Source organism: Bos indicus, chromosome 16, assembly GCF_029378745.1.
Source record: "Bos indicus isolate NIAB-ARS_2022 breed Sahiwal x Tharparkar chromosome 16, NIAB-ARS_B.indTharparkar_mat_pri_1.0, whole genome shotgun sequence".
Classification (NCBI taxonomy): Eukaryota; Metazoa; Chordata; class Mammalia; order Artiodactyla; family Bovidae; genus Bos; species Bos indicus.
Window position 1 is genome coordinate 32,283,406 of NC_091775.1, and position 25,965 is coordinate 32,309,370.

Below are 25,965 nucleotides of genomic sequence, written 5' to 3' on the forward strand. Positions count from 1 at the left end.
CACAGTGCGAGACAGATCATTGCCTAAGAGAATGTAGTTATCACTAGAGCAAGTCAGAGCTTGAGATGGGTAGGCAGAGAATGGAAATTCAAGGGTCAGTTCTTACCACCATCCCTAATCCTTCCCAGGTGTAGCAGAGCAAATTCATTCAGAAGAGAGTAGCAAAGGAGATGAGGAGGTGGGGGAGAGGGTGGGTTGCAGAGAGCGAGGAGGGTGCCTATGAGCCACAGTGGTTTCTAAGGGCTCAAAAGTAAGCAGGTAGAATTAACACCATCAAGTGTAACACTCCATCCACCTAGCTTGTGGTAGGCATTGTTGTTTAGTCGCTCAGTCATGTCTGACTCTTTGGAATCCCATGGACTGTAGCCCACCAGGCTCCTCTGTGCATGGGATTCTCCAGGCAAGAATACTGGAGTGGGTTGCCATGCCCTCCTCCAGATGATCTTCCCGACCCAGGGGTCAAACCTGGGTCTCCAGCTTGGCAGGCAGATTCTTTACCACTGAGCCACCAGGGATTGCCACATCGCAGTTTCCACTTTGTTCTCTCACTTGCTCAGTGCAGTTTATCTAAGTTGTCAGTTTCTCTGAGTACCTGTCCAGTGCCAGCCTTAGGGGCTAACCTGATTTTTGCGAATAAATGTCTCAGATATTTACTGAGCATATGAGTGTGTGTTGTGTGTTGGGCTTGCAGGGGGAGGCCATGGTGAATCAGTTGTTGTTTCTCCTCAAGTCCATTTATCTATTTAAAAAATACTTACAGAGACTTACTGTGTGCCAGACACATTAGTAAGTACAAGTGTGGAAAATGTCTTGATTTATTTACATATCCTCCTGATAAGAAACATACAGGTCAATTGCAGTTTTTACATTTATAAATGATGTTACTATGGACATTTTTCTTGTATGTGCCTCCCAGAGCGCCTTTGCAGGAGGTTGTCTTAGGTAGTGAAAATGAATAAACTATAGCTCTACACATTAACATATGTAAATCTTAGCATAATGTTGAGCCAAAAACCAAACACATATAAGTTGCAACACAGTAATAAATCAGTATGATTCCATTCATAAGAAACCAAAAGCATGAAAAATAAACATTATGTTGTTTAGGGATACATGCATATGGGATAAGACTATCATAAAAACAAGGGAATAAGTTACACAAAATTAAGACAGAGATAATCTCAGGAAGATGGAGAGGGAATGAGATGGGGGACACACAAAGGCTATTGTACTGTTCCACCCATACAGGAAACTCTGGTTCATTTCTGTTTATTTAGTGAGTAAATGGAACCTTGACATACATTTATATTAAGTATCATATTTATATTTTTGATATATATTTAATTTTTACTTAGAATATTTTTAGAGGGAGGTGTGGATCATGACCTCAAGAAATTTACAGTTTATTGAAATAGAAAAGACGTATTAGCAAATAAATTCCACAAAGTGCTTGAGAAATATGACTTGTGGTGTTCAGCTGCTTATAGTCCCTTGTAGAGATTAATTTTTACATAATTTCAATTACACAGTTTCAATTCAAAGTAGACTATGATAAATGCCATATAAGTAAAGCGCTATAAGAGTATAGAGAAATGAAATTGATAGGTTATAGGAAAGCTTCTTAAAGGAGGTGTCATATAAGCTGGATCTTGCAGGATGAATAAAATTATGAGCAACATAGATCATGAGGGAAAAATTGTTTTAAAGAGGAGACACTGTAGGGCTTCCCCCCATGGCTCAGGTGTAAAGAATCCGCCTGCCAATGCAGGTGACACCGGTTTGATCCCTGATCCGGGAAGATCCCACATACCCCAGGGCAAAAAGCCCTGTGCCACAACGATTGAGCCTGTGCTCTAGAGCCCAGGAGCCACGACGACTGAAGCCCAAGCACCCTGGAGCCTGTGCTCTGCAATAAGAGAAGCCCCCACGGTGAGAAGCCTGCATTCCACAACTGGAGAGTCACCCCCGCTCACCACAAGTAGAGAAAAACCTGCGCAGCAGTGAAGACCCAGCACAAAATAAGTAATAAATAAATAAAATTATAAAAAAAAAAAGAGGAAACACTGTAAACAAAAATGTAACATCTCTTGAGTACAGGACATGACGGAGGATGACAACGAGGCCAGTGTGACTGAAACTTACAGTCAGTGCTGGATGCAGAGGGAAGAAGGGATGCGGCTAGACTCAGGACCTTTAATGTCATGCTAAAGAATTTTGTCTTTGTTCTGCAACTACTCAGTGGATCTCAGATTTCTCTTTATCTGGTAGCATTTTGAAGAATGGATTGGAAAAAGATGCAGGGGATGGGAGAGTTCGCAGAGAGCCTACCTTGGAAAGTTGCAAGCAAAAGATGAACGTATCAGAAGTAGTGGACAAAACCAATACAATATTGTAATTAGCCTCCAATTAAATAAATTTAAAATTAAAAGAAAAGAAGTAGTGGAAATGGAAAACAAGGGATGAAAGTGAGAGCTGACACAGAGATATGACCTGATTGGTAATTGAATTAGGAATGATCCACCACTTTCTTTATCTTACCTTTTTGCCCTGGTTTTACATTGACTCCTGCATCAGTCCCATCTTGATCTGCATCCTTGTATTTATTTAATTGCCACATAACAAGCAACTCAGGAAAGGCATTACCAACCGCATTTTACCTAACATCTTTAAAACATTTATCTGGGTATTTGCAACAGATATTTATACCGGGGCAAATGGGTAAGGACTAAGGAGAAATATACTTTTCCTAATTACAGTGTTGATAGCTCAGGATTTGATCACTTATCTCTAGTTTAGTCACATCAGTACCTTAACATGTAAAGGTACCTCATGCGCTACCTTTTCTAGTTCCTTTTCACTTAAAAGTATTATATCCATTGGGATTCTCTGGTGGCTCAGATGGTAAAGAGTCTGCCCGAAAGGCGGGAGACCTGAATTCTATCCCTGGGTCTGGAAGATGCCCTGGAGAAGGAAATGGCACCCCACTCCAGTATTCCTGCCTGGAAAATCCCATGGACGGAGGAGCCTGGCGGGCCGCAGTCCATGGGGTCATGAAGAGTCGAATACGACTGAGTGACTTCACTCACTCGCTCATTACATCCATTAGCTGTTTTATTTTTAATTATTCAAGGTAAAGAGGATTATTGTGTTGCTTTTTTTTTTTTTTTGATTGTGTTTCAAAAAAGTTAAACAGAAAAAATTTCTTAAAATTTCAATGAAAATCATTGTTGAAAATCTTTCTGAAGTTCCAGGGGCCTTAGTAGGTACAACTTACTAAACACATTTTAACCTTAACTTGGTGTTGAGCTTCTAGGCTTCATTTATGGTATGTAGTACTGTAGTTGAAGAACAGGCCCAAAACTAATCACATAATATACTTTGGAAAGTATTTATTGTTGTTCGGTCACAAAGTCGTGTCTGACTGTGACCCCATGGACTGCAGCGCATCAGGTTCCCCCGGCCTTCACCATCTTCCTGGGTTTACTCAGATTCATGTCCATTGGGTCAGGCTTTTGTTATTTTTGCTGTTCATTCTTGAACCCTGAACCCTACATGTAAGCTTGTGTTCCTGACATTTTGTATCCCTACCGCCTCTCCTCAGAATAACATCCTGAAAAATATTTTTAGTTTAAAGATTTTATATAGTTGGAGTCCAGCATATCAATGTAGAAAAGTTTCCCAATTATAGTAAATTCAAGTACGGAAGAAAAAACATCTCACCTTACTTTGTTTCTTTCTCCAAATACACTGGACCAAAGAGGTCTAACTGTCTTGAATTCCTTTTTCGGGAAATAACAACACTGTACCCAAAGGTATTTATTTTTATCACTTTCTGGGGTGTTTTGGGGATTTCATGATTACATGCTTGCCAAGCTCCTTTGTTTTAGGTTCCTACAGCCTCCTGCTCAGCCTCTAATTGCTACCTATTCTGTCTGATAACTGCTTTTCTGTTTTGATTCTAGTGCCTTCCTAACAGTAATGATATTTAGTCTTTGCCGTGATAGATCATCTAGGTATGCACTGACCCCGCATCGGGAAAGGTAGTTGCATATGTTCAAAAGGCATTGGCTGGAATGTGGCACCCCAACATGTATAGGGCATTTGGGAAGTTGAGGCTCTTCATTTTAGAAAGAGTTTTACAGCTCTCTGCTGCTGTGGGTAGCCGATGCTTTGTTTGCCTTCAGCTTAGTAAAGCTTGCTCTGTCTACACCGTATTACAAAACATATGGTTATGCGTGTCGACTTTCAGTGTTTCTTTTGCACAGAATCTTCGCCATGGTGGAAGCGATGGGGACGGGGAGATACCTGTCTTTAATCAGTAGCAGGAGCATCTGGGGAGCCTGTATCACAACCTGCTCAGATTAGAACAGTGGTAGCAATAGTGCCCACCACACTGTGCTCCCTCCATTTACCTGTAAGCTGCATCTTCATTGATTTGCTTCTGAAAATCAACTCTCTGACTCACTGGACTGAATTATTATCAGGCAGTCATGTAAAAATCATTGTCTTTTTTCCTATTCCTGTCAATCTTTTTTTTCAGGACAAGCCAAATACATACTAGAAATCAGTAATTCTCATACTTATGTTTACTATCCTTGTAACTTTTTTGTTATCAACTTACTATTCCCTTAATCTCCTTTTCATGCTTTTTTCCTTTCTATTTCGTTTTTGTACCATTTCCCAAAATGATCCTTGCATTTCAGTTTTGTGAACTTATCTTTTATTGATAATGCTTTGGCTTATTTTTTCCCCTTCAAACTGTCTTTGTAATAATAATCTTCCCATAGCAATATTTCTGTGTTATTTTCTTTGAAACCAACATTTCTTTTCCTGCCATTGATAACGTACTGATTTTTTTTTTTTTCACAAACAGCAGATTAATTCTCTACTCATTGTCTCTAAATTCAAAGTTGGAAACCTTACATATGCAAATTCGGTTCTATTTGCTTTAATTATCAAACTCTGTTTCCTTCAGTGAATATGTTCTGTTTTGCATTTAGATGTTGCTAGAAAATGAGAGCGTACGTGCAAAATAAGGCTGGAGGGAAAGAAAGAATCATTTGGAATTTTATTTTTCATTTAAAAAACTAATTAAAATTGTATAACCTAAGCAAAGGAAAACTTGACTCTTTTGTGACCGTAGGGTGGACTGTTGGATCTCACAAATTAGGAAGTTAAGATGTTTCTTCTTTGTGTAGGCAACTCTGAGTGTGATCATTATAAAGGACAATGCAAAGGAAGTGGGGAGTTTGAATGGCCAGACCACAGGCAGCATAATCTGAGTTTTAATAGTTAGGATTTGTGTATGGTCATGAAGAAGTATTCTTAAAAATATATCTTAAGAGTATATTTGCATTATGATAAGGTGAGCATTAAGTGGACATTTCACTCTCAGATATTTGTATAACCAAGGAATGCAGTGCCCTCTTGGTCACCGAGGACTCTGGCTGAGGCTTTAGAAGATTACCCACCCTTTGGCAGTGAAGTGACAAGGGTGTTGTAGAAACAACACGCCTTTTCTTTCTCCAAGTCCTGTGTGGTTTCTGTTCGTGTCTTTGTGTGTCTTTCTCAGTTCCTTATGTGTTAAGTAGTCTTGAAGGCCAGTACTCTTCTTGAAAACTTCCTAAGATTCTGGAGCATTCAATTCCTATCTGTATGACTTGTCAGGCTAATGATGAGTGGCTTTGAAATCTGTCTGCAGGGTCTCTACCCAAACTATCCTCAAAAGTGCTTTCACTTGGTTCTTTAGAGAGAGCTATATGGTAGGTGGGGGGGAAATGTGAGTTTGGGCTTTAACAAATTCCTTTCCAGGGGAAATTGCACTGCTTAACTGAGTATTGAAAGAAGATATTGGGAACATATGTGCATTAGGTCAGCCTCCAGAGTATAGCTAAATTTGCAAGACAGTTGACTTGGCTCAAGTGATGTAACTTTATATCATGATTGTCCTTTGGGTTTTGAGTGACTGGCAATAGTCTATTTTGTGATGATGGATTCAGAAGATGGTGAAAACAATGGACTGACTGTGGTAGTGAATGCCTTTGAGTGATAGTAAGAGTCAAGGGGAGCAACCTAGTCTGTTGGTGGGAGAGGATCTGAGAGGTCAGGAACTCAGGGCGTGATGTGGCTGTGCTGACACAGACATCCTCAGATACCAGCTGTTTATCGACATCAATTGATGTTCTTCCATGAACCTGGAGTTCTACGGAGTGATGTTGTATTTTATTCATTCCAAGCTGCATATTTTTTATAATTTTACATCTCTGAAATCGGAATCTGTTTTATATGACTGACAATCTAACCTAGTTTGGTTGTGTGTTTTCCTGCTGCTACTGCTACTGCTAAGTCACTTCAGTCATGTCCAACTCTGTGTGACCCCATAGATGGCAGCCCACCAGGCTTCCCCGTCCCTGGGATTCTCCAGGCAAGAACACTTGAGTGGGTTGCCATTTCCTTCTCCAGTGTTTTTTCCTAGTGGTGTATATAATGGTGTATCTTACTAATTATTGAGTTTGTCTTATAGTTAATAAACTGGGTGGTAATAATGATCTTGCTCCTATTCACTAAGTTTCCTGTGTGCCAGGAGACTTTCCGAGGCCTGCATGTATTATCTCATTTAATCCTCACAATTCCTCTAGTTTATAGCTTTCTGATAAATTCTGGTCTTTTATTTTTGGGCTCTTCCTAATCTAAACTAATTGGCCAATAGTGTAGAAATGCAGTGATGGTGGTTTAGTCGCTAAGTCGTGTCTAGGTCCCCCGACCCCATGGACTGTAGCTCACCAGGCTCCTCTGTCTAGGGATTTCCCAGGCAAGAATACTGCAGTGGGTTACCATTTCCTTCTCTGGAGAATCTCCCTGACCCAAGGATGGAATCTGGGTGTCCTACATTGCAGGCAGAGATTCTTTACCAACTTAGTCACCAGGGAAGCCCATAGTAATGCAGGCACATACCTAATGTGGCACATTTCATCCCACATAAAAAATACAGATTCCCTGATGTTTAAATGTGATCAAGTGGGAAGGCAGAAGGCATTCATGAAAGAAGAGAAAGCGATCATGGTTATTTCAGAGAGAGGACCACGTGGGAAGGAGTTCTTTCCAGATTCTGTCTCTGATCCCTCCCTGTGTGAGTGCCTGCAGCTACCATGACAGTCATGTGACAGAGTATCCTCAGCCTTATTTTCTCCTTCTTTCTTCAGCCACTTGCTCTTTTATAGCTGATTGATCTTTCCAGACTGTGCTGGGAGAGAGCATCCCTCTCTTCATGGCACTAATTTGGTGGAGGCGGTGGGCTGCAGTCAGACAGTGGGAGAGTGGAAAATTCAAAAGCCATCCATTTTACTTGACATCTCCCAGCTGGTCTTCAGTAATCCCCAGCAATCCTTTGTGTGAATGATCAGGGGATGGGGAGGCCAGCCCGCCTCTTAGGGCCGTGGAAGAGCAGTGGCCTCGTGTGTTTCTAAATTGACCTGACAGATCAGAGTGGTGCCCTGCATTATTGCAACTTGTATTTTGACAGAGTGACTTATAAAGAAATATGGTCAGTAGTCAGGAAAATAATCTTTGGCTGAGGAAGGCTCAAATTTGTCAGAACTGGAGAGAAACGTGACATTTGTTTTTACTTGCTTGTTTCACTGGGATCACCAGGCAAAATGGTGGAAGGGGTAGCATTTGCTCCTTGCTCCTGGTGCTTCGGTGCATAGTGAAAGTCGCTCAGTTGTGTCCAGCTCTTAGTGACCCCAAGGAATTCTCCAGGCAAGAATACTGGAGTGGGTCACCTTTCCCTTCTCCAGGGAATCTTCCCAACCCAGTGATCAAACTCAGGTCTCTCACATTGCAGGTGGATTCTTTACCAGCTGAGCCACTAGGGAAGTCTAAGAATACTGGAGTGGGTAGCCTATCAAAATCTCCAGGGGATCTTCCCAACCCAGGAATCAAACCAGGGTCTCCCTGATTGCAGGCGAATTCTTTAACAGCTGAGCTTTTGGTACATATAAGGCCCTTAATAAATGAATGAATAAGTCCTCATATCTGAAGGCCCTGGTACATCATCCTTCCAGATCTCACCTTTCAGTGAACCCCCTCTCCTAGTCTGTCCTGTGTATAATTCCTCCAGGACCAAGTTTTCCGCTAAGATCAACTACATTTTGCTGCTGTGTGAGAGCAAGTGAATCTGTCCCAGAGAACATGCACTGATCTCTCTGAGCCTGCTTTTTCTCCTCCTGATAATGAAGCCACGGTACTCATAGCTCATTGGTGGACTGGAAAAGTAGACGAGATCCAGTGAGAAGTGCATCCAAGGGCACCGCAGAAGTGTCAGCTGGCTCTCCGGCAGCACATTTAGGTTTAGTCATGGCTTTGCTGTGCTGGAAAATTGTGGGTTCAGTGGTGTGAACCCACACCTTGCATTCCGCTTTTCCTGCATCTCCTTTCTTTCTTTTTTTTTTTTTAAATTGAAGTATACCCTTTCTGGTTCTTCAGAGAAAACAGTTAGATCCTTTTTTTCTCCTCTCCACAATATGGAGTGAAAACAAGGTACATATCAGAGGCTTGTGGACCTTTTTAAACCAAGAAAGAAATGTGGTGGGTATTTCCTACCATCTGGCAAAATCCTAAGCCCCTATTCCTTTTACTTGTTGGTGTTTCCTTTGTAATATCTGCCGTTATCAGATGTCACCACCTTTAACTTTTTAAAGTCAAAGGGGTCTGTATAGGTATTAAGTTTATGCCAGTTTTCTTCAATCTTAGGAAATGGATTTTTAGAATTGATGATTAAGTCAATATTTTCCCACTTTGTCTCAGAAGGAATTAGAAGTTTGAGTTATCCTTGTGATTCCAGGTTCCGGGTCCCTCTTTAGGCATCCGATCTTCACTGAGCCTTCCCTGACGTGACCCAGCCCAGCTAGGGACCCCTCCACTGGGCATTAGTTCAGTTTGCGTGTGATGTAGTTCATACAGCTGTCTTGCCTGCTGGTCTCAGAGTCCTTGAGCGCAGGGTCTGACTGCATGTCCTGTTACAGTTCTAGAACCTGTCTATGTGATTTGCTGAGTGACTTTGTTGTAGGAAGGAATGGAGATGGGGAGGGAGAGAAAAGGGTGGAAGAGTGGAGGATGTTAAGAGAACTTTTTTTTTTTTTTGATTGTACAGTGATGATTGCCTTGGTTTATGAACATTTCTATATGAAAATCACAAAAGCTAACAGAGTCACTAATGTACTCAGTCCATGATCATTCATTCAGCAAATATTTTTTTAACATACTCATTGTATCAGACCTGTCTGAGCCAGGAGGAGAAAACGAATAAAATGGAAGATCTACCCTCCTGGAAGTCAGGCGTACAGAACTCGTCATAATGTCCTGCATCGAGTGTGGCAGTGGATGTGTGAACAGCACGGCAGGATTGCTGGCCAAGGGGCCTCACTTCCCAGCCGGGCAAGTCCAAAGGCCTCCCAGGAGGGAAGATTTTTCAGGTGAACCTTAGAGGATCAGTGGGAGTGCATTCAATAGGTGGGAAAAGGAGAGGGGACAATTCTAGACAGAAAGATTGGCCCGCCCCACAGAGATGTCAAGGTATTAAGAGTGGAAAATTCAAAGGCAGCGTGAGAGGCCAGTGCTGGGAAAGAGACTGGAAGATTTGGTCAGGACCAGATTCAAGTCCAATAGTTAGCCTCTCTCCCTAGCCCAGGGCTTGTCTATCTTTTTTTTTTTTCTTTCTTTTAAATTTTTTTAGTGTCTCAAGAATCAGTAGAACTTTATTCACTTCCATTCTTTCACCATTAACAGAAAACTGGAGAAAGCAAAAATGTTTTATGTGTTTACAAAGATAAATGACCTCCTTACGCAAGGAAGATCAAAACCTCAAACAATAACAGGGAAGATCTTTTTAAAGCTCATGCTTCAAACCTAGAAGCATTACATCATTAAAAAGCAGAGACATCACTTTGCCAACAAAGGTCTATATAATCAAAGCTATGATTTTTTCAGTAGTCCTGTATAGATGTGAGAGTTGGACCGTAAAGAAGGCTGAGCACCAAAGAATTGATGGTTTCAAACTTGTGCTGGAGAAGACTCTTAAGAGCCCTTTGGACAATAAGGAGATCAAACCAGTCAATCCTAAAGGAAATCAGTCCTGAATATTCATTGGAAGGACTGATGCTGAAGCTGAAGCTCCAATACTTTGGCCACCTGATGTAACGAGTTGACTCACTGGAAAAGACCCTGATGCTGGGAAAGATTGAATGCAGTAGGAGAAGGGGGTGACAAAGGATGAGATGGTTGGATGGCATCACTGACTCAGTGAACATGAGTTTAAGCAAATGCCAGGAGATACTGAAAGATAAGGAAGCCTGGCGTGTGGCAGTCTATGGGTTTGCAAAGAGTCGGACATGACTTAGCAACGGAACAACAATATATTGCTTTGTTGCTACAGAGTCCCACACCCTAGCCAAGACTAGCAAGCCTTATTTTCAGCAATGCACGTTACAGAAGAAAAGATATATTTAATCTGCTTTTCCAGATAACCCTCCTCTTCACTTTCTGATGAAGTCTGAATGGGGAGAGGGGTCCTCCCTTAGGAATCTCTGTAGCTTACCACCAAAGTGGTGCAGGGCGTGTGCTGGTGTTTTATCCAGTCACCAACTCAGGCTCTTGGTCAGAACAGAGGCTGGGAATAGTATGCATTTATGTATGCATTATGCTGTTTAATTTAAAATGGCACCAGAAGAAACGACAAATAATTACCTTGGGTCCTTGCCTTGAAATCCCACCCATCTGTCCTGTGTATCTGTTTGTAAGAGTGGCTGGAGGAAGCAGGGGAAAGGCTGATTACCTCTTAGAGAAGGGGGTTGGGCGGGGATGAAGCGGTGGTTTACCTTCTCTTTTATTTGACTCTGTGTTTCTGAATATAAAGGGGCGCACCTTGAAAGATCACAAGAGGGACTGTCATCCCGGGGCTTCATTCCACACACTGGACCACAGGAGTAGAGTTGTGACTCTGTCTAGTCTGGTGTCCTTTCTTCCTGGCTCCCGCTCACATGGATCAACAGGCAGTGTCCAGGGATCGGGTAGGTGTGGAAAACCACACAGGGATTGACCCACTGAAGTGCTTGCTCAACCGTGGCCATTGCCTGCCAGAAACAGCTTCAAACCCTAGTCCCCAAAGCACCCTAGTACAGGTTCGTGCAGCTTGTAGAGGAGCCCTGCACACTTCATGTGGTATAAGGTGAAATATATGCTTCTGGGGTTTCACTCCCTGAGATGTCGGGTGTGATCAGGATGATAAACCCTCACCTGCCAACATTTCTCCTGGAAAGAATACTCACCTTAATTTCTACATGGTGAGCGTAACCTTAGCTCACATGTGAATTTATCTTTCATTTTAAGCAGTTGGTTAGTGCTCAGTATTACCTTTCACGTGGAGTATTTTTCTGTAGTTTTCTTTTTCTCCATTAACTTGATGGAAAAACACAGATGATTTGAGGCATACTCTGCTCTGTCCAGTTCAGGCTCAGTCAGGTGATGCACATTACCTAGCATACTTCATTTAGAAGTGGAGCACTGGAGCTCAGAAAAATTGGCTTCCCTGGTGACTCAGATGGTAAAGAATCTGCCTAGAATGCAGGAGACCTGGGTTCAATCCCTGGGTCCAGAAGCTCCCCTGGAGAAGGAAATGGCAACCCACTCCCGTATTCTTGCCTGGAGAGTTCCATGGAGAAAGGAGCTTGGCGGGCTACAGTCCATAGAGTCACAAAGAGTTGGACACGACTGAGCGACTAACACACTTTCAGAAAAATTACAACAAGGAATACTCGACTGCCCACGGGTAGATTTTTGCTCTGTTTACATGGAAAGAGAATAATGAAACTAGATGATCATGTAAGAGAACATTTTTTGCGATTCAGGTCAAACAAAAGAATCTTTAAGTGTGCTCTGTGGAAAAAAGTTGAGTTCACTGTGGTCATAAACTTTTTGGATAGGAGCGTGACTCAATGAAATTTTTAACAGAAAAGACTCTTATGTCAGAGCTATGGAAACCTACAATATCCTGTAATAAATTATTTAAGAATATCATAGTAGTTCTGAGCCTCAGGATGTGGGAGGAAAATTAAACAATGGAAATCATGTTCCAGGACTTTGTATTTTTATACATACTTGACAGACATCGACAGTAAGTGGTTTTTTCATCAGATGACTTATAAGGAGGTGAAATGCCAGGTTAATATCCCCAGGGAAAGAACAATGGGCAAATTTGTGAATATCATTTCTGTTTGGCTTTCTATTATCAAGGACAGTTGTTGAAGATATAATAAGTTCTGCTGTGAGTAAAGCCTTTAGAAAAATGAAAATGTGGGTGGATTTTAGAAAGCAAACATGATATCTAAAGGGGCTTCATTCTTTGAATCCTCATTTGCTAACATTGGGTCGTTTGACCTTGGGGGAAAATGTAAAACAGAAAGCCCAAATTTATGATTGCTGTCCCTTCACTTATGATACTGATCTTGATGTTGATTTTAGCTGTGGCAAGTCAATGCTGAGTATTCTATATGTCTGTGTGCATGCGTGTGAAGTCACTTCAGTTGTGTCTAACTCTTTGTGACCCCATAGACTATAGCCTACCAGGCTCTTCTGTCCATGAGATTCTCCAGGCAAGAATACTGGAGTGGGTTGCCATGCCCTCTTCCAAGGGATCTTCTCAACCCAGGGAAAATGTGCATCTCTTATGTCTCCTGCATTGGCAGCCAGGCTCTTTACCACTAGCGCCACCAGAAGAGGCCCTCTATATGTCCAGGGTACACTATTTGTGACCATGGCTTGAAATATGAAAGACACTGTTAAAGTTGTGGAAACAGTACTTGAATGTACTAGGGTCTAGAAGCACACATTTCCAAATACATTGTTATATGGGATGTGGTAAAGTAGTTCACTTAAGTAAGATTATTATTACCTGGGTTGTATTATAATACATTTACCAAATCAATAATATTCATTTAGTTCAGTTTAGTCACTCAGTTGTGTCTGACTCTTTGTGACCCCATGAACTGCAGCATGCCAGGCTTCCCTGTCCATCACCAATCCCTGGTGCTTACTCAGACACATGTCCATTGAGTCAGTGATGCCATCCAACCATCTCATCCTCTGTCATCCCCTTCTCCTCCTGCCTTCAATCTTTCCAAGCATCAGGGTCTATTCCAATGAGTCAGTTCTTCCCATCAGGTGGTCAAAGGATTGGAGTTTCAGCTTCAGCATCACTCCTTCCAATAAATATTCAGGACTAATTTTCTTTAGGATTGACTGGTTGGATCTCCTTGCAGTCCAAGGGACTCTGAAGAATTTTCTCCAACACCACAGTTCAAAAGCATCAATTCTTTGGCACTCAGCTTTCTTTATAGTCCAACACTCACATCCATACATGAATATTCATTTAAAACAAGGACAATTTTTTAATTTTTCCATTGAACAAGTGGTATACATGGTTTAATTTGCTTTAAGTTAGTTTTGTACCCAAAACAGCATTATTTATCAACACATATTTTTTAATGCTCTTTATTTTGTATTGAGGTATAGCCAATTATCAGAGAAGGCAATGGCACCCCACTCCAGTACTGTTGCCCGGAGAGTCCCATGGATGGAGGAGCCTGGTGGGCTCCTCCATGGGGTCGCTGGGAGTCGGACACGACCGAGCGACTTCACTTTCACTTTCCACTTTCATGCACTGGAGAAGGAAATGGCAAGCCACTCCAGTGTTCTTGCCTGGAGAATCCCACGGAGAAGCCTGGTAGGCTGCAGTCCATGGGGTCGCAGAGTTGGACACGACTGAAGCGACTTAATAGTAGTAGTATAGCCAATTATCAATATTGTGATAGTTTCAGGTGAAGAGCAAAGGAATTCAACCATATATATCCATTATCCCCTGAACTCCCCTCCCATCCAGGCTGACACATAACATTGACCAGAGTTCCCTGTGCTATACTGTAGGTCCTTGCACGTTATCTATTTTAAATAGAGTGGTGTGTATGTGTCGATCCCAAACTGCCTCACTATCCCTTCTCACCATCTTTCCCCCCAGCAGCCATAAGTTCGTTCTCTAAGTCTGTGAATTTGTTTCTGTTTTGTAAATAAATTAATTTGTATCATTTCTTTTTAGGTTCCCCATGTAAGGGATGTCATAAGATATTTCTTCTCTGTCTTACTTTACTCAGTATAACAATCTCTAGGTTCATCCATGCTGCTGCAACATTATTTCATTCTTTTTAATGGCTGAAAGTGAAAGTCACTCAGTTGTGTCAGACTCTTTGCAACCCCCCCGGACTATACAGTCCATGGAATTCTCCAGGCAAGAATACTGGAGTGGGTTGCCTTTCCTTTCTCCAGGGAATCTTCCCAACCCAGGGATCAAACCCAGGTCTCCTGCATTGCAGGAAGATTCTTTACTAGCTGAGCCACAAGGGAAACCCAAGAATACTGGAGTGGGTGGCCTATCCCTTCTCCAGCGGATCTTCCTGACCCAGGAATCGAACCTGCATTTCAGGGGTCTCCTGCATTACAGGCAGATTTTGTACCAACTAAGCTTGTTCACTTGCTCTCTCTCTCTCTCTCTCTCTGTCTCTGTCTGTCTGTCTGTCTGTCTCTCTCTCTCTCTCTCTCTATATATATATATATATATACACATACACACACACACACACCCCCCCCACATCTTTATCCATCCCTCTGTCAATGGGCATTAGGTTGCTTCCATATCTTGGCTATTGTAAATAGTGCTGCAATGAACATTGGAGTGCATGTATCTCTTGAAAGTATGATTTTCTCTGAGTATATCCCCAGAAGTGGAATTGCAGGGTCATCTGGTAGTTCTGTTTTTAGTTTTTTAAGGAACCACCATACTGTTCTCCATAGTGGCTGTACCAATATATATTCCCACCAACAATGTAGAAGGGTTCCCTTCTCTCCATGCTTTTCCCAGCACTTATTGTTTGTGGATTTTTTGATGATGGTCATTTTGACTGGTGTGAGGGAATATCCATGCCAAATGCCAAACTGGATGAAGCACAAGCAGGAATCAAGATTGCTGGCAGAAATATCAATAACCTCAGATATGCAGATGACACCACCCTTATGGCAGAAAGTGAAGAGGAACTCAAAAGCCTCTTGATGAAAGTGAAAGAGGAGAGTGAAAAAGTTGGCTTAAAGCTCAACATTCAGAAAACAGATCATGGTATCCTGTCCCACCACTTCATGGTAGTTAGATGGGGGAACATTGGAAACAGTGACAGACTTTATTTTGGGGGGCTCCCAAATCACTGCAGATGGTGACTGCAGTCATGAAATTAAAAGACGCTTGCTCCTTGGAAGAAAAGCTATGACCAACCTAGACAGCATATTAAAAAACAGAGACATTACTCTGCCAACTAAGGTCCATCTAGTCAAAGCTATGGTTTTTCCAGTAGTCATGTATGGATGTGAGAGTTCGACTATAAAGAAAGCTGAGCACCAAAGAACTGATGCTTTTGAACTATGGTTTTGGAGAAGACTCTTGAGAGTCCCTTGGACTGCAAGGAGATCAAACTAGTCAATCTTAAAGGAAATCAGCCCTGAATATTCATTGGGAGGACTGATGCTGAAGCTGAAACTCCAATCCTCTGACCACCTGATGGGAAGAACTGACTCATTGGAAAAGACCCAGATGCTGGGAAAGATTGAAGGCAGGAGGAGAATGGGGGCAATAGAGGATGAGATGGTTGAATGGCATCACTAACTCAATGGCCATGAGTTTGAGGAAGCTCCGGAAGTTGGTGATGGACATGGAAGCCTGGGTGCTGCAGTCCATGGGGTCGCAAAGAGTCGGACATAACTGAGTGACTGAACTGAGGGATATCTCATTTTAATTTTGATTTGCATTTCTCTAATAACTAGCGATGTTGAACATGTTTTCATGTGCCTCTTGGCCATCTGCATGTCTTCTTTGGAGAAATGTCTGTTGAGGTTCTGCCCACTTTTTGGATGGGTTGTTTGTTTTGATGAAGTTAATCCTCATGAACCATTTATAAATTTTGGAGACTAAGCCCTTGTCGGTCACATCATTTGCAAATAATTTCTCCTAATCTGTGGGTTGTCTTTTCGTTTTGTTTATTGTTTCCTTTGCTATGCAAAAACTTTTGAGTTTAATTAGGTCCTATTTGTGTATTTTTGTTTTTATTTCCATGATTCTAGGAGACAGATTGAAAAAGATAACGCTGTGATTTATGTCAGAGACTGTTCTTCCTATGTTCTTTTTTTTTTTTCCCCTATGTTCTTTTTAAGAGTTTTATAGTGTCCAGTCTCACATTTAGGCATTTAATCCATTTTGAGCTTCTTTTTGTGTATAGTATTAAGGAATGATTTAATTTCATTTTTTTACATGTAGCCATCCAGTTTTCCCAGCACCCTTTGTTGAAGAGACTATCTTTTCAACTTTGTGTAATATTGCCTCGTTTGTTGTGGATTAATTGACCATCAGTTCAGTTTAGTAGCTCAGTTGTGTCTGACTCTTTGCGACCCCTTGAATCGCAGCACACCAGGTCTCCCTGTCCATCACCAACTCCCGGAGTTCACTCAAATTCACGTCCATCGAGTCAGTGGTGCCATCCAGCCATCTCATCCTCTGTCGTCCCCTTCTCCTCCTGCCCCCAATCCCTCCCAGCATCAGAGTCTTTTCCAATGAGTCAACTCATCGCATGAGGTGGCCAAAGTACTGGAGTTTCAGCTTTAGCATCATTCCTTCCAAAGAAATCCCAGGACTGATCTTCTTCAGAATCAACATCACTCATTATCAGAGAAATGCAAATCAAAACCACTATGAGGTACCATTTCACACCAGTCAGAAAGGCTGCGATCCAAAAGTCTGCAAGCAATAAATGCTGGAGAGGGTGTGGAGAAAAGGGAACCCTCTTACACTGTTGGTGGGAATGCAAACTAGTACAGCCACTATGGAGAACAGTGTGGAGATTCCTTAAAAAACTGGAAATAGAACTGCCTTATGACCCAGCAATCCCACTGCTGGGCATACACACTGAGGAAACCAGAAGGGAAAGAGACACGTGTACCCCAGTGTTCATCGCAGCACTGTTTATAATAGCCAGGACATGGAAGCAACCTAGATGTCCATCAGCAGATGAATGGATAAGAAAGCTGTGGTATATATACACAATGGAATATTACTCAGCCATTAAAAAGAATACATTTGAGTCAGTTCTAATGAGGTGGATGAAACTGGAGCCTATTATACAGAGTGAAGTAAGCCAGAAAGAAAAACACCAATACAGTATACTAATGCATATATATGGAATTTAGAAGATGCTAACAATAACTCTGTGTACGAGACAGCAAAAGAGACACTGATGTATAGAACAGTCTTATGGACTCTGTGGGAGAGGGAGAGGGTGGGAAGATTTGGGAGAATGGCATTGAAACATGTATAATATCATGTATGAAACGAGTTGCCAGTCCAGGTTCGATGCATGATACTGGATGCTTGGGGCTAGTGCACTGGGATGACCCAGAGGGATGGTATGGGGAAGGAGGAGGGTTCAGGATGGGGAACACATGTATACCTGTGGCGGATTCATTTTGATATTTGGCAAAACTAATACAATTTGTAAAGTTTAAAAATAAAATAAAATTTAAAAAAAAAAAAAAAAAAGAATGGACTGGTTGGATGTCCTTGCAGTCCAAGGGACTCTCAAGAGTCTTCTCGAACACCACACCTCAAAAGCATCAATTCTTCGGCACTCAGCCTTCTTCACAGTCCAACTCTCATCTCCATACATGACCACTGGAAAAACCATAGCCTTGACTAGATGGACCTTTGTTGGCAAAGTAATGTATCTGGTTTTGAATATGCTGTCTAGGTTGGTCATAACTTTCCTTTCAAGGAGTAAGCATCTTTTAATTTCATGGCTGCAGTCACCATCTGTAGTGATTTTGGAGCCCAATAAAATAAAGTCTGACACTGTTTCCACTGTTTCCCCATCTATTTCAGTGTCAACAAATAGGTTTTTAAATGAGTATTTTTGATTTGGCCTTAGTATCGTGATTTCGTGACCTGATGTTTGCCATTACTATCATTTACTTTTCAAAATCCAGTTAGATTAGATTTCACAATTTTCATGTTCTAAGTGATGAAGCAAGAGAGAAGGTTTTAGGTGACAACACTCTGCAAGTGGACAGAGTTGGGCACGACTGAAGCGACTTAGCACAGCATGCACAGGACTTTAATAGAGTTCATGTCACCTGCTAAAAATAAGATTATGTACTCATTATACATTCTCAAGATTATGTACTCATTATACATTCTCTAACATTTTCTAAACACTAGAAATGTCTGGAGGTGCTATGTAAGAATTTAAACCAGATCAAAGTCATCATATGGAACATCTTGAATCAGATTTATAGAATTATTTATATAATTTATTTATAGAATTATTTTTTTGTGTGTTCGTGCTTGCAATCCTTGCTTGCTATCTTTAACCAGTGATCCATTAGGTTTGCAAGTGAAATAGCACATTAGTAAATGTTATAATGTCAGACTTCCACGGGGCTTGCAGTGCAGCAGAGACGTGGCTCAGTGATGGGATCTCAAGCAGACTGGTTTGCCCCCACCTCCTTACAGCCTGCTTACAACACAACACAGGCTCGCCAGCTACTTCCTGATAAAGGGCAAATAAATATACTGAAGCACTTGTCTTGTATATTGATTGTTAAAAGTCCTGATAGAAACAGATGTCGCAACCATCCTTACTGTTGTAAGCCTGGGGAACACTGTGGATCCTGGGATTTATGATTTTGTCTTTTGAGAAAACTTCTTCCGCAGCCTGGTCTCCTCCCGTTGTTCTTATGGTCTGGAGACTGCAAAACCTTCATCTTCAAGGCTAGGAAAAGACTGTAAATGAGTGACCAAAGGAAGGAGTGAGGTATTAGGAAAGGCCTGCTTTGAGTCATGAAAGAGGGATAAATATTTGCCATGCAGATTGGAGGGAGAAAGAAATAAAGATTTTAATCTCTTAAGGCTCGTGAGAATGTTGGGAAAGAATTCTCTATTCAATAAAATATCATATTCTATGGAAAGAGAATAATATTCCCTGACTAAAATGCTTATCTTGCTTGTGAAGTTAGAGAATTGTTAGTTCAAGGAGTAGCGGGGAGGGCTGTTATTTTGAATGAAAACCCCTGCTTTTGGTTTTCATTCCTGCCTACTCTTCTTCCTTTCCTTCTGTCCACAGAGCTTAATAAAACTAAGTGCAGTAAACTTCCTTTTGAAAAGGTACTCTAATTAATAAACTCTATGTGTCAAAAGTCCTGTGTCATGAGCATTCTATTTATGCTTCAAATAGAGAAATTTTTAAGGAGATGCAGATGGTCTTTGAGGAAACCACTTTATATTCGGTTCAGAAACTGAGTTCCCTTATGTTTAAATGTGTTTTAAAATTTATATATTTTGAAATTGAAAGCATTCTTTGAAGTAGGCTAGAAACCAGCTAAAGCTACTTGCGCACAAGACTCAGTTCTTTGTAAAAATCAGTAATTGGGCTGGGTGGGGGCAGCTGGGAAGTGGATGGCTTCTCCTATTAGGGTGTAGAATTACTCTGTTCTGAATTGGTGGTAAGCTCTCTTATAGCTGTTCAGCTTTGCCATTAAAAGCCATTATACTGGTGATTTCCCCCTGTGTCTCAAACATCTTCATTTGTCTGGCACTATAATAGAAGGCTTCTAGTTCAGAAAATTTGACCCAAAAGATTTGAAATTTAAATAAGTGGTATTGACTGCTGCAGAGAAGTTTGTTTTTTTTGTTTGTTTGTTTTTTTTTTTTTTACATATCATATGATTCTATTTAATAAATCTAGAAAAGAGAAAACTATGGAGACAGTCACTGAAGCTGAACAGGATCCTTTGGGGCCCTCCTGGGTACAAAAGCCCCTCTGTGTCCCCCATTTCTTATTTGTAGAAAAAGGCTTTAGTCTCTTAAGCCTTCCCTGAGTTCCAAAGAGCATTCTCTTTATTTTATTTTTTTTTTGGTGTTTTTTTTTTTTTTTTAAAGATAGATAAATTTAATTCTCCCAAATCTTCCCACCCTCTCCCTCTCCCACAGAGTCCATAAGACTGTTCTATACATCAGTGTCTCTTTTGCTGTCTCGTATACAGGGTTATTGTTACCATCTTTCTAAATTCCATATATATGCGTTAGTATACTGTATTGGTGTTTTTCCTTCTGGCTTACTTCACTCTGTATAATAGGCTCCAGTTTCATCCACCTCATTAGAACTAATTCAAATGTATTCTTTTTAATGGCTGAGTAATACTCCATTGTGTATATGTACCACAGCTTTCTTATCCATTCATCTGCTGATGGACATCTAGGTTGTTTCCATGTCCTGGCTATTATAAACAGTGCTGCGATGAACATTGGGGTACACGTGTCTCTTTCCCTTCTGGTTTCCTCAGTGTGTATGCCCAGCAGTGGGATTGCTGGGTCATAAGGCAGTTCTATTTCCAGTTTTTTAAGGAATCTCCACACCGTTCTCCATAGTGGCTGTACTAGTTTGCATTCGCACCAACAGTGTAAGAGGGTTCCCTTTTCTCCACACCCTCTCCAGCATTTATTATTTGTAGACTTTTGGATCGCAGCCATTCTGACTGGTGTGAAATGGTACCTCATAGTGGTTTTGATTTGCATTTCTCTGATAATGAGTGATGTTGAGCATCTTTTCATGTGTTTGTTAGCCATCTGTATGTCTTCTTTGGAGAAATGTCTATTTAGTTCTTTGGCCCATTTTTTGATTGGGTCGTTTATTTTTCTGGAGTTGAGCTGTAGGAGTTGCTTGTATATTTTTGAGATTAGTTGTTTGTCAGTTGCTTCATTTGCTATTATTTTCTCCCATTCTGAAGGCTGTCTTTTCACCTTGCTAATAGTTTCCTTTGATGTGCAGAAGCTTTTAAGTTTAATTAGGTCCCATTTGTTTATTTTTACTTTTATTTCCAATATTCTAGAGAAGTTTTTAAACTCAAAACAAAAATGTCAGGTTCTGGACCTAGAACACGAACAAAATGACTTAAGAATTTGGTTTATAGAATATTTTAAAGTTCACTTTAGTTTTTGTTGTTTTTACAAAACAGAGATGTTCTATGGCTACTTCTACTCATTCACTAAGTTTTTACCATCTAGAAAGGCTACAGTTTATCTTATAAACACTTTCAGTTATTTCAAAAGAAAAATTATAAAGAGTATACATGATGTTATATTCAATAATTATAAAATACTTTAAATGTATGTTTTAGTTTCATGTCATGGGAAATATTCTTATAGTAATAGTCAAGCTTAGTTTTTAAAACTACTTTTTTAACCTAATTGCTTTCTTAGCTATAATCCCATTAATAGGCTTTTCTATTGTGTGAAATATTCATTAATTGTTTAACCTGTTTAATTTCCTAAGAAAATGTTTTATATAGAGATAATATTTTGGAAAATGTCTAAACTTTTATTTTTGGCTCCATATACATTCTTTTATCTCTTGGTATAAAAAGAAATTCTTTTCAAATTTTAGTAGTGCACATATGGAAATATTATCTACCTATTATTTCATGCAAAAAAGATAAAACCTGAGGGCTAACTCATATCCACCATTGCTATCAGTTATATATGTCAAACGAATTCCTGTAACACTTTTCTTAAATCACATATTACTGAATGGAACCAATATTTTTTAAATAAAAGTAGATGTATGCAAAAAATTAAACTTCTTTTTTTTTTTTTTTTTTTGCCAGCTCAGTAACACTAGCACATAACAGCTCTCAGAATACAAATGAGGGACTTGTTAAGAATTTGTTAAATAAAACTTTAAAACAGTCCTACTTATATTGTGGAGTGGGACAGAATGAGAGATGGTGACAGATTGATAATAGTGAAAATAGGAAAAGAAGGGAAGAAAATAAACAATAAAAAGAAAAGATGGAAGAGAAGTGAAAGGGAAAGTGAAGGACCATCACCTATCTATTCACTGGTTCATTCATTTTCCAAATACGTATTTTGTGCTCAATGTACTGGACCTCTGGCATTTTAAGCAGAGAATTAAACAAGTCCTTAATGCTCCTCTGATGAATACTACTGCCTTCCCCTTCACTGAACTGAAAGAAAAGAGGACGAGACAAAAGTGAGCTGGAATAAAGAGAAAGAATGGACAAAGAAATATGAGCAGAAAATATAAAAGTTGGATGCCTAAGGACAAGAGAGATGGAAGGTTAACTTCTACTTATTCTTTTTCATGGTACAGAATTACATCCATCTCCCCTTCTTCACACCCACAGGATACTTTTGATTTGTTTCTGGCATCTTCTCATACCCTATTTGGATAATGACTCTCTGGGTACGCTAAGGTCTACACCCAAACAACCATCTATTGGAAAAAAATGTTTCTTAGTGTCTTCCATGTGCCAGGACTGTGCTAGGCAGGGAGATGCAGTGGTGAATGAAACTCTATCAGCACCCTCTGAGTATTTTATGATCTAGTTGTGTCAAGTAAATGGATAAATGATTCAGTGCGATAAATGCTGCTAAAGAGATAAGTAAAAGTCAGCTATGTCTTGGGATCAGTAAGAGTTTCCTGAAGTAAGAGAGAGCCAAGTTGATATTTCCCCTTGTTAGCTTGTCCTTTTTAAAAATTCCATCAGAATGCCTATTGTGGAAAAAAACCTTCAGTTTCCTTATAAATTTTTAATTTTGGTTTGATTCAAAAGTTAGTAAATTAGATTTGTTTGACCTGGCTTTTCATTGGTGAATTGTTTTAGGTAAAGTCCTGATTACACATTTAAAATAGATGTTCTAATGTATATTTCCCCCTAAAAGATTCATACCCATTTAAAAATATTTATGAAGTTTCAAAAACAAAGCACAGGATCTTTTGTCGTGTATTTTTAACATCCATTTTATGCATAAATATGTATAGGCAGTACACTGTTGCAGCTTAATATGAAACAGATGCCCTTAAAGCAATTTAATGAGTGTGTGTGTCTAAAGTATGTATATGTACACCAATTTATTTCCTGACTTAAAACTGCAGTCTTATCAGACTTGTAGAGGAAAAATGCCAAATCATGATAGGTTGCACTAGATTTCATCTAAGAGTTCTTTGGAACAGTGAAAGAGACTAAAAGGACTGAATGCTTTTTCATACTTTATGTTCTTTCACGTAATGCTGACTTAGAGAAATTCCTATTGCTGCTTTTTCCTTTGCAGAAACTTTATAACAACAAACCAGATCCATTTGTAGACACTGGTTCATCTCAAGTCTGTGGTGGCCTTTTCTGTCTTCTTCTTGATGGGTTTTGTTCTGTTTTGTCCTGAGTGTCAGTGTCTAGCCCTAACTGTTCCCCTGAACCCCAACTGCTGATTCTTAGTCTTGGCTTGATGTCTAATAGGTCACTTCAAGTTTAGCATCACTAAAACAAAGCCACTGGACTTCCTCCCAACTCCAGTAACCAAACCTGGCTCCTTTCACAGTCTTCTTCACAGATATGGCGATGGCAGTCTTGTTCAGGCTCCATACTTGAACATCATCCTTGGCTCTTTTCATCTCCATAAGCAATCCATCAGCAGTACCACCCACTCCTCCCCATTTCTACAGCTACCAGCCTCCATGCCACCATCATCTCTTGCCTGGGCTCTTGGCTTGGTCTCCTAACTGTTTCCTCTACTTCCAGTTGTGAGTTTCTATAGCCATTCACTACAGAACAGCCAGGGTGATCCTTTCAAAACAGAAACCAGATCCAGTCACTCCTTGGTCAGAATAAACACAGTGGCTTTCTGTCTCATTTACAGTAAAATCCAGGCCTGGCTATAAGTCCCTATATGATCTAGCTACCTCTCTGATCTCATATCCCACCCCGCTTCTTCTTACCTACTCTGCTTTGGCCATGTACCCGAGAGCATTCCCACCTCAGGGCCTTTGCACTTGCTGTGACATGAACCATCATCACCTAGATACACACATGTTCATTTCCAGAGTTCCTTCAGATTTCTGCTTAATTGTCCTAAAGAACTTTCCTGAACACCTTTTTCTGCCCTTTATTTCTTTCTTAGCATTTATCCACATGTGTCATTTTTCTATCAAATATTCATATCTTCCCTGCTAGTACTTAAGCTCCATGAAGGCAGGAATTTTTATTTTTTTCTTTCTTGTTCTATCCCTAATACCTCCCTGAGGCAGGATTTATGGCCAGGCCCTAGATTTTCTAAGTCCACTGCTCTTTCCATGGTTCTGTATGCCCTTCCATAGGTGTTAAATTCCCCAAGTGCAATGATTGCATCTTTTATTTCTTTTGCCCCATCGCCTCATGGGATACAGGACCGTGCTGTATACTCAGTGTGGGGTTCCATGTGCCAAGTCAGTGCCGTACATAGCCTGATTGAATTACTTCCTGTGCTCATATGGTTGGTCACCAGCTTGGATCGCAGACTTACTCAGGATGTACTTCACCCTTTGTAGGAATAAAAGACAAGTTGCTGTTATTCCCCAGATACACAGTGGCATTTGGAAACTATATGCAGTTTGTTTGCATGAAAAATCTAACATGATGAGATGAGACTTTGTTCTCAATAAATAGATTATTTATTCTGAATTTTGAATACTTGATGGAGAGGATTAGATTGTGCTGGTTTAAGCCTGAGGGTTTTGTGGTGGTGGTGGTGGTGGTGGTTGTTTTTGATGTTGATATTTGATGTTGATATTTCTGCATTTAACCACCCAAAGTTCTTTTTTTAAATGTATACAAATTTTTTATATATATATATATATAAATATATGTATGTGTGTCTGTGTGTATATTTAAAGAACGGGATCACACACTGCATTGTTGTTCAGTCACTAAGTCGTGTCCAGCTCTTTGTGACCCCATGGGCTGCAGCACACCAGGCTTCCTTGTCTTTCACTATCTCCCAGAGTTTCCTCAAACTTATGTCCGATGAATTAATGATGCTATCCAACCATCTCATCCTGTCATCCCCTTCTCCTCCGGCCCTCATTCTTTCCCAGCATCAGAGTCTTTTCCAGTGAGTCAGTTCTTCGCATCAGGTGGCCAAAGTATTGGAGCTTCAGCTTCAGCATCAGTCCTTCCAATGACTATTCCGGGTTGATTTCCTTTAGGATTGACTGGCTTGATCTCCTTGCTGTCCAAGGGCCTCTCAAGAGTCTTCTCCAGCACCACAATTCAAAAGCATCAGTTCTTCAGCACTCAGCCTTCTTTATATGCTACATACTATTTAGATTTTCATGCATCATATCATGACCTTTTTATTGTGTCACCATGATATTGACAGAAAAATATTGTTTTTAAAGATTATCCATATGTCATCAGTTCTCAAACTTAAGGAAAGTATGTCCCAGACATGTTCTTTTACAAATGGAAGAGTATCCGTGTTTGGCTTGAGTCTTCCCAAAGCAAATACTAAAAGGCTCTTGCATTTTATTTTGACAATTTTTGTTCTTTTGCCTTATGAGGTTTCTTAGGTTTCTTAGGTGACAGGTAATCCTGACTGTTTCCCTCTTGTTTTTACAGGTGATCTGCAACTCTTTCACCATCTGTAATGCAGAGATGCAGGAAGTTGGTGTTGGCCTGTATCCTAGGTAGGGTGGATGCTATTTCATTTACTGGAAGAAGCCTCTTTAATTCCCACCCAGCTCCCCAACCTTTTAAAAGTAGTTAGAAAGGCTATTACATGCAGCTGGTTTGAGAGCCAAGCTTGAAACTTAATGATAAATGACAAGAAAAATGGAAAATGTGAATTTTAAAGATAACAGTTTTATAACCCCACATTATGTTCTATGCTATTAATGGAGAGGCAGACCTCAGACCTAAATTCTTGTTGGGAATTGTGTTGAGGAGTGCCCTGTGGTTCAGTGGTTAAGGCTGTGTGCTTCCAGCACAGAGGGTGTGGGT

At 40.4% G+C, this 25,965-nt stretch overlaps 1 protein-coding gene across 2 annotated transcripts in view; it reads left to right on the forward strand.

Annotated features, from left to right (window-relative positions):
• Window positions 1–25,965, forward strand: part of SMYD3 (SET and MYND domain containing 3) — a 739,559-nt gene that overhangs the window by 545,093 nt on the left and 168,501 nt on the right. For both annotated transcript variants that reach the window (XM_019976597.2, XM_070768088.1), the window contains exon 6: window positions 25,585–25,652. In XM_019976597.2, the coding sequence (XP_019832156.1) occupies window positions 25,585–25,652 (68 nt within the window). The remainder of the gene's footprint in view (window positions 1–25,584; window positions 25,653–25,965) is intronic.